A 9,711-nucleotide genomic window follows, 5' to 3' on the forward strand; every position below is an offset into this window, starting at 1 on the left:
GGAAGCCATCTTGCCCTGGCTCAGAACCAGAAGCCGTCTCCGCAGCAGAAAATATATGATTTCAACTTGAAAGCAACCTGACTTGCGAGAGCGATGGACATTTAATAATGTCACCCGTCACTCGGTGCCGTGCTTTCTGCCTGAATTGGGCTATTAATAGCCGGTACAGGCTGTCCTACTTCTGGCACGGAATAAATAAAATGTGTTTAAAGCATCAATGAGACAGATTTAGAAGCTTGACACAGGTTTTTAAAAATGATTAACAGTCTATATATAAATCCACCCTGCAGAAGGTAATTTTTTTCCTTTTCCCACTTTATTCTATAGATGTGTTTGAGCTCAGGAGTGTTGGGAAGTATTATTCAGAGCCGAGACTTCTTCTCTTCCCGTTATTGGGACCGGAGACGCGTCCGGAGGTCTATCGGCATCCATCAGAAGCACAGAGTACCTTAAGGGCTTGACTTAACGCTTGCGCGGCTTGTACTGCCCCACCGACCGGCAGACCAAGTTCCTCAATTTACTTTCCGTAAACCACGATTTAACCCAAATATAGAGAGGGAAATGAGTATGAAGGGGAGGAAAAAGGGAAGGCACGGCAAAATGAACAATTCCCATTACCCTCACTTGTTACAGTGATATAACACTCCGAAGGCTGGAAAGGTCCATGCAAAGTAAAATGGTGGTCGACGTGTTCCTGGCTCCATTTCTGGACGAGATGTTGGTTCTCCACAGTTGACAGAACATGGCTAGAGATAGACAGCCGACTATCGACACACGTAATCTTCATATCTAAAAGAGTTGCAGCAAACACTCAATCAAACCATTACGTATCGATAGATCAGAGGGTAGAAGGGAATGTCATGCAGAGATACTACCCAAAAAAACCCCAGTTTGAACCAAACCTCAACTATTTCCAACATTCAACTTTCCCTACGTTGGCAGAGCCTCAGCTGAGGAGTCTGGCTACATTTACTTAGATAAAGAACGTTATAGGAAGCCCAGGCGGTTACGGACATGGAAACCAGCTACACGTCATTTATCATTAAAGAAAGACAGACAGTTGGAGCGCATTGTACATTCATGGCGGACATGGCGTGACCTTGTATGTAGGCAGGAGGCATGGCGCACGAGCAGTCATGTTGCATTAATTCGCTTAATGAGTTCTTTAGACTGTCCAGAGCCTTCTTCGTCACGTTCTCCCACTTGGAGCAGTCTGCAGGTTGGAGAGAGAGACGGAAAAAATTACGAGATAGAGAAAAAACCCACATTGATACAAATTCAAAAGAAATAATGCTGATTGTTCATTAATATTATATATATTGATATATCCACGAAAACATGACCCCTGCAACACATTATCTAGTCTCATCCAACACACATGAGCCAAAAGAGATGGACCTGAAAGCATACAAAACGCCCGTATAGAACTATATAGAACAAAGAGAGGGAGGTAGACGAGTGGAACAGCCTCCCAACAGAAGTGGCAGAGGTTACTACAGTGAGGGAATTTAAACATGCATGGGATAGGCACATGGCTCCTGAATCTAAAACAAGACCAAGGACCAAGTTTGGGTTCTAGGTCTCTCAAGGATAAAGGATAAGTTACCTGTATGGGAGTCCCTGCAGTTGTTGATATGTATAGGAGTGACACTGGAGGGGCACAGGTTTGCCGAACCCGGACTGGGCATTGTAACGGGTAACATAAGTGGAGTGGAAAGATTTCCAGGATGTGGACAGAGGCTGACGGACACCAACCTACAACAACAATCCGACTGTCAGGTGGATAGAAAAAGCGAGACTTTCTACATCAGATGCTCAGATCGTTCTAATAAATATTCTGTAACGCCTGGCAGCTCACTAGATCGCACCGAGTGATGTATGATTGTTGGAGACACATTTCAATTAACTACCATATAGTACTTTACACAATGTGTAGGACACCAATTAACATGTATGGCCTCTGTGTGACATTTTATAACCCCACCGTTTTTCATTTAAAATGATGGCGTCTTTCCCCAAGTCCTTCAGGAATTCAGCCGTTGGTTCCTTTTCCATGGAGTACACAATGGCATCCAAGAGACCCTTTTTGGTCAAGCTTGACCCCACAGGAAAATGTTCTGGACTTCCATCGTAGAGAGCCAAGGCTTCTGGACCGGAGAGGCCGGGGCGAGACAGAGATGGAAGCAGCTGATCTGTACGGAGAAAAGAACGGAAGTCAACATTCTCCACGTTAGTGGTACTAAGACTTGTTACACTTAAAAAGACAGGGAAGCTAATGGAAAAAGTTTGTCCTTTATAGGCATCCTGAATTTCTGCATAATATTCTTCTGTTCTTCATATCAAATATGTCTCTACAACGTGTCAATATTATGACTCATATAATATTATATATCATTACATAAGTTATGGTGGGTAAAAGGTGATGGAAACCCTTCCACTTAAATTTAAGGGGTAGTAGAAGTATTATTAAACACTCATCTACAGACACCAGACAAGCCAGAAGGCTTGCTTTTCCCTCAGAAATCTCATGGTGCTTTCACAACCACAAGGGATTTTGGGTAGGCGCATGCAAATAAGGTTAACAATTATCACCTTTGCCTCTATATCCACTTTATACATGGATCCCTCGAAAGTAATTGCCCGCTGTACAAGACAGCCTTTAGACAAAACTCGGGAAGAGGTACAATAGCCAGTACCTCTTGCTGAAGAGTCCCATGAAGGACGAAACAGCTGTCCATGAGTGGTGATCTGGCTATTGTACCTCTTCCTGAGTTTTGTCTAAAGATTTTTTTTTCTGTAGATGAGTGTTTAATAATACTTCTACTACCCCATAATATTATATATATATATATATATTATAATATTATGATTTAAACTAGATACCTAATGAAGCATTGATCCAAGAAGGTTAGGTACCTTTTTTTTCTTTGATGCTTATCAGGTAGAAACCGTTTGCTCCTATTGTGCCTTTTAGGCCAAACCGGTTGTAGACCTTCCCGTCCGCGCCGTACAGAACCAACGTCAGCCGATCCAGCTCGCTACCCGGCGTCCCCTTCAGCTCAATGAAGTCATACGGCTCAAAACCGCTTAACACTCCTGCCTCGCTGATCACCGCGGTCACGCTAGGGGAAGAAGTCTCAGGGGGGACGGGGGTCACAGGCGGAAGGTGGGATGGAAGAGGACTTTGACAATCATTATCTGATAGAGGGGTGAGCCTGGAAACCTGGAAGGGTGCAATGGAAAAAAAATATTATACAAATTAATCCTGTAATGTCTTTTAGTAAATGAAAAGGTTAAAACGCGTAAAAAACATGCTGCCTCTCAACTTAGCATTGGTGAGGTAAAACTTTTTCGCCAAATATACCCAAATTAATAAATAAATAATAATAAAAATAAAATAATAAATTTTTAATAAATAAAAAAAGGCAACTTATAATTTTTAGTTTTAATAAACCTATTAATAAGAGCTATGATGGCGACAGGTTCTCTTTAATGGCAGACCATGACACTTCATATACATAAAATAACAACAGTTTTTCGGGTTGGGCTTCCAATAAAATGATATTTGATAAATATTACCTCACGTTTCTTCTAAAAGTTCATGTTAATGATGAAATAAATTATGTTGAACCCCTTAGTGTCAAATCCCATTGTTGGACTGTCCTAAATAAAATGCCAGTATAATGCCTACGGGCTGACCCAAAAATATCTTCAATATGAAGTGCAGAATGTCAACTCCAACCAATCACACAAAGCCCTTTCATGCCACGCCAATTACCTTGAATCCGGATTGGTTCAGGGGCATCAGTCCATAGCATCGATTCAACGACTCGTCTTCCTGATGGAACCTTTCATCCTCGTGCACTGCTTTCTGGCCAGGTGTAAGAACCTTCAATAGTCCGTCCGCGTCGTCTCCAACCTGGGACACATAAACCACAGCATCGACCAACCCATGAGACGTCACTGCCATATTTTTCTTAAAGGGCTTTTGAGGACGGTAATATAAAGCCACCGCGTCTGCGCCATTTTGTAAAGTGTTGATGGGCATTGTAACGTGAGGTTTTGGCGACACCCTAGGGTTTCCCACCAAGAAGTAGCCATTCTTGTCTGTCTGAAAGCCTTTGAGATCTAAAGTGTAATAGGCCATGTTGTTTTTCCCGTTGTAGAAAACCAGCCAGTAGCCAGTGAGGCCTACGGACGTGTTCTTAGGGTGATAAAGCTCGACATATTCTGTGTCCTCAGCCGAACCAGGAGTATTTGGGTTCACCTCACTGATTAGGAGGCCAGGACTGCCGGTTGCAGGAGAAGCATCAGTAACGACCACTGGAGAAAAGGAAAATTGTTAGTCTTATTTATTTAGAACCCTTATACCTTTCTCTCATTACCGTGTCATAAGAGATAGTAACTTGCAAATACATACAAATATTGTCAATGAAAAAAAAGGGAGCAGAGGCAGCAACAAGATGGAAGCCGATAGATGAATTTCCCTACCTGGGGGCTTTGTTGGAGTAGTTGTAGGCAGCGAACAGGTTGGCATGACCGCGGCATTTCTGTTTCCAACAGTTAGAGAACTTCCCGATGTCACAAATTTGTGGAGAACCTCAGTCAGGTCAACACCTTGTAATCCCAATGTGGTGTTTTGCTTGGCGTTGAGGGTTAGAAAATCGGACCGGCAGGAAAGGCTGGGATCTGAATGGCGTTATGAATGAAGCCAGGGTTATTTTCTCTACTGCAAAATTATACTTTTATAGTCGGCTTTGAACATTTTTTTTGTTATTTTATATTCTGTCCATAAAACCATCCCTCTATATACAACATAAAAGTAGAAACCAAAGACACAATTCACACAGAGGGCCAATTAAAGGTAATCGGTGGTTTTACATCATTTTTGGTCAATTCTACAGAAGTCGTTGGCGTATGTCATGGTCCAGGCTGGTGTGTGAGCGCTAGGACCGCTATTATGAAACTCTTTCAATTCCAATATGCCGATGGATCTTCTCCTATCTGGACTTTTTGGTATATCTCACCTGTGACGACGTTCAGAGGCAAGTTACAGCTGCAGAGAGTTTGCAGGGAGTGGATCATGGAAGACAGAAGGTCTAAGAGAATTTGATTTCCGGTCCATTGGGAACAGTCTGAAAAGAGAGGACAGGAGTTAGTTGTCGTGACGATGGATTGTTTGGTTGTATAGAGACAAAGAGACCAAATTGAACCATGGCTAGAATGGATATATTGTTTACCGGATATCTTGAAGCACACCGTGATATGACGAGGGCTGCTTTGTGGAGGGCAGTCATTGCTTTGGCCAGGAGAGTTGCCTCTTAGCATGAAGATGGCTGGCTCCCCCACGGTGACGCTGCAGCGGCTGGCAGAAATGTTAACATCTCTACAGAAGATAAAAGAAAAAAGTTACCATGAAGATATAAAACACGTCGGGCATACATGCAAATTCGGGTACAAACTGAGACTAATGACCATTAATCAGAAGTTTTTCATATAAATCAAAACATTAACAGATCATAGATTTTTTTTGACAGTACGATAATGTCCAAGGTTAAGGAGAACCTATCTGGACAATGGAAGACCGGAGCAGTCCATGGAGAAAAAAAGCTTTCATTGACAAATTTTTATTTGACTTCCTTTATTCCTTACCCGCTATGCCAATATATGATGGGATGGTTCAGGGTCAAATCCTGAAGGGGATGAGGACCCATATCCTCATAATCACCGTACACCACGGCATCCACTAAACCACTTGTAGGAAAGCTCATGTTTGGCAAAATTCCAGTGGTCTTCCCCAAATACAGGGCCACAGCCCCACCGCCCTTGGTGAACAAACGTACTGAATCTGGCAGGCTTTGCTGTGCTGGGTGGTAAAGGGAAGGGGGAGAAAAGTACACATATAAAAAGACAAGACTGGGAAAAATAATCAAATCAACATCATCTGTAAGAAAATCAGAGATTCATCATCCTACTGATGCCAATCCAGCTACTGGTCAAACCTCTGAAAGGGTCTTCAAGCTCTTGCTGAAAAATATTCTAGGTTTCTTTTTCATTACTAAATGTCTTCCAACGAGGACTTGTTGGTCGTCTGTTGACATAAAAAAAAGGATGTACTCACCACGATTACTGTATTTCTCATTCTCAAGGACATAGAATCCCTCTTGGTTGGTATAACCTCTAATATCTGTTGTATAGTATACGTTTTGGTCTTCTCCACGAATAAATGCCAGTACCAGTCCAGACAGAGGCGTAGATGGAGGTCCTTGGATTTCTACATATAAATACTGAGCGTAAGGAGAAGACACTTCACTTATGACCACGGCTGGGAAGCCTTTGCAGAAGTTTTCGCTGCCTGGAGATATATGCGTCATTCGAAAGGTCCACTGGCCATCGATTTCCAAGCACCTCCCGATAGACTCATCAGATGTGTGAAAGCTGGAGTCTTCCAGAAAGGCTTCGACCCCAGGCGTAAGGACAGTCTGCAAAATATCAGCTTGCTCTGTGGCTTTAGCTTTATGGACCAGGGCATCCACCAAGCCCTCCCTAGTAATCTTCATGTTTTCCCTGTAAGGACCATTTCCAAAATAGATGACAATGGCGTCTGGCCCATTTTGGATGGTGTTCTTTGGGACAATGATGGAAGGTCTAGGGTTTACCATTAGTGAGCCGATTAAGAAGAACCCGTTCTTATCTGTTGAAAGTCCGGTCAGGTTCAGAACCATATAAGCGGTGTTAGTTTTGCCATTATAGAAGACCAAGGTATAACCATCAAGAGAAACATTGTGTCCGCTGGTGTGATAGAGTTCCACAAACTCAGTAGTATCAAGTCCTGGATTGTCTGTGTTCACCTCACTAATGAGTAGCTGTCCTTCCACCTTTTGTTCCTTGGCGTTTTTAATAAGGTTGTGGGATTCTCCCGATATTACAGCCCAGCACAGCACCAACAATAGACTTGGCTTGACTCCTACCATTTCCAGCAAGTTGTATTTCCGACAACTAAAATCTTTCACTTGTCCCCTCCTTAAAGTAGAAAGCAGAAAACGTTAACACCAAACATGACGAATCACTCGCTATAGGAATTTTAACTTAAAACCAAAAATCAAATTTAAAACTGAACAGCAATCTAACTTTAATTAGCATAAAATGTAATAGATTCACAGAGCTTAAGAAAGACCTGAAAAGTAATGTAAGACTGACCATTTAAAGGACTTCCAGGAAAGCAGCCAACACAGAAGAAATATGACAGCAATAAATAAAGCCAGATTCAATGTATCCCACAAGAGCATGTGACCAAAATATCTGATGAAATTCAGATGACTCACAGGATCTTACAAATTGTCAAAAATAAGAAAAAAAACTGCTTTCCGTAAACATAAAAAAGTATAAACCGCAGTGAGATGGTAAGATTACAAAACGTACTGTATTACTACACCTAGATCGCAGTTCACTTGCTCCTAACTTGTTCCTTAAAGGGAGACTGATTTATTTTTGTTCTGATTAGAATCGAGAAATCTAGAACTCCTTGGATCATCCCAGTTTTGGTGGCTTGCGATAAACCACCGGCAATGTCAGACTGATCAGCCCAGTCCTACTTTGTGGTCGTCCGTACTCACGGATTGACCAAAGGCTTTAAAAATGTTTCATTCATGTAAAAAAGGCTGAAAATGTGGTAAGGCTTGAGATAGACCACAATGTTACCCGACATTCACTATTCTATGTCGCAAACCGTCAACGGAACTTTCATAGTATGGCGACCATTGATAAATTAAAGACATGCCGTAGAGTTGGCAAGAGCCGAGACATCTCCTTGTGTACCGGTATCTCTTAATGTGTGTTTATCTTACTGTCAAGTTGTATATCTGCAGATTGAATGTTCATTTTCGTGGCCCCCTGTTGTATTGCTATGGAATCTGCGAGAGTTCTATGCATGAAGTGCCAGCAGCTTCATGAATCGTCAGACGAAGAGGGAAGTGGGAAGCTGCAGCTTCTGAGATAAAGTATATTAATGTACATTTTTCTTTGGAGGGGCTCCATGGGACACTAAACTGTCCCTTTAATCTGTATAAGAAGACTAAACTTATTTAAGGGAAGCTAGAGCTCCAAAGCTGCAGGGCATCACCTCCTCCAAATCACATCACTTTTCCACATTACTTTTAGATGCTTGCCAATCAGCGTCTGGAAAGCGATTCCATTGAAATCCATGGGCGCGCTTTCTGCACGTGTGTGGGGCGAGCGTAGCACGCATGTGTACTGTCAACAAGCAGGAGATGTGTTTGGCCGAACATATCTCAAGAAAGTGAAGCAGCTTGGGGGTGGGGGAAGAAGCAAATGCATGGGGGTTTCTGCCAAAAACCTTTAATGCATTTCAAAGGGGGAGAAAAATAATAATTGATAGGGGACACTGTGCATTAAAGTGCGCATGAAGGCTGGAGCGCTCTGTTAACATGTTAAAAGAATGTATAAATAACCTCACCACTGACATTTTGCATGCACTGTTTGCAACAAAGAAAATATTTGGTAAACACGCAGCTAATGGCATTTTGTTTAAATGTTAACAACAGTTAACACAATCCATAAGCAACAGACAATAGCGCAGCTTGATAAACATTGGTAAACATTTCCAGCACACATCCCAGATGCGCTTTAAAAGTTTGTACAGAATTAGCAGAAGAGCCGTCTCCTTTCGGTGTAAATTAAATATATTTTCTACAGATCCCCAGTACCCCGCAGCCTTAGCGAGGCCCCCGTAACTTACACAGCATCCTGTCCTGAGCACTGCATGTCTGACCTAGTTCTAGTCGTATGGCCTATCCCAGCGTCTCCTTCTCCTCCCCTCTCATTCTCCTTCCCACAAATCCCAAATTACAAAAAAGTGTGTTTCTTCCCTCTGAAATCCGAAACCCCTTAATGTACAAGGGACTGTAACACACCTTGATCTGTTTAAGGATCCTTCTTCGCTGGGGTGAGTTGAAGGGACACTAATGGATTCCACATGTTCAAGTCACTGCAGCTGGGAGAGAAGTTAAGCACTTCTCTGTGGGATGTAGTGATAGCAAATGCATACCTCCCAGCTGGGCTGACCGCATTTTATAACTGTGTCTTTAGGGGAGGTGCGGCTTTCAGTCGCATGAACCCAACTAACAAATTGCCCCTGTGTATAACTATAATGTATATACTCTACTGATCAAACGTTAGCTGTTTTCACAGAAAACAAGGACATTTCTGGCTGTAACATAATTGCAAAAGGGTTTTCTAACCATCAATTAGCCTTTTAAACTTAAACTTGGATCAGCAAACACAACGTGCCATTGGAACACAGGAGTGATGGGAGTGATAAAGGGCCATTGGAACACAGGAGTGATGGGAGTGATAAAGGGCTATTGGAACACAGGAGTGATGGGAGTGATAAAGGGCCATTGGAACACAGGAGTGATGGGAGTGATAAAGGGCCATTGGAACACAGGAGTGATGGGAGTGATAAAGGAGTGATGGGAGTGATAAAGGTGTGATGGGAGTGATAAGGGGCCATTGTAACACAGGAGTGATGGGAGTGATAAAGAGCCTCTGTACGCCTATGAAGAAAATCCATAAAAAATCAGGACAAAATGTGCTTTTCTTTCAAATACAAGGACATCTCTAAGTGACCCACACTTTTGAAAGGTAGCGTATATCCACAGACTCTCGGACACGTACATTTAACATTACAAA

General features: G+C 42.4%; 1 protein-coding gene across 1 annotated transcript; it reads right to left on the bottom strand.

The window, feature by feature from the left end:
• Positions 1 to 1,134: 1,134 nt before the first annotated feature.
• On the bottom strand, positions 1,135 to 6,974 carry LOC149285879 (uncharacterized). Its single transcript, XM_089494966.1, has 9 exons — positions 6,122 to 6,974; positions 5,653 to 5,866; positions 5,241 to 5,386; positions 5,028 to 5,135; positions 4,492 to 4,689; positions 3,779 to 4,323; positions 2,917 to 3,223; positions 1,985 to 2,192; positions 1,135 to 1,213 (listed from the first exon to the last, which is right to left on the bottom strand). Exons 1-9 carry the CDS (start codon positions 6,972 to 6,974, stop codon positions 1,135 to 1,137), a joined length of 2,658 nt encoding a protein of 885 aa, XP_089351092.1.
• Positions 6,975 to 9,711: the final 2,737 nt, after the last annotated feature.

This window comes from Sceloporus occidentalis, unplaced genomic scaffold (genome assembly GCF_023333645.1).
Source record: "Sceloporus occidentalis isolate IW3139 unplaced genomic scaffold, rSceOcc1.0.p SCAF_76, whole genome shotgun sequence".
In the NCBI taxonomy this organism is placed as follows: Eukaryota; Metazoa; Chordata; class Lepidosauria; order Squamata; family Phrynosomatidae; genus Sceloporus; species Sceloporus occidentalis.

Coding starts and splice junctions, on each gene's coding strand:
- LOC149285879 (XM_089494966.1), bottom strand. CDS start 6,974: ATGGTAGGAGTCAAGCCAAGTCTATTGTTGGTGCTGTGCTGGGCTGTA. Junction 4,690..5,027: donor GCCTCTGAACGTCGTCACAG/GTGAGATATACC, acceptor AACGCCATTCAG/ATCCCAGCCTTTCCTGCCGG. Junction 3,224..3,778: donor TGAACCAATCCGGATTCAAG/GTAATTGGCGTG, acceptor GCACCCTTCCAG/GTTTCCAGGCTCACCCCTCT.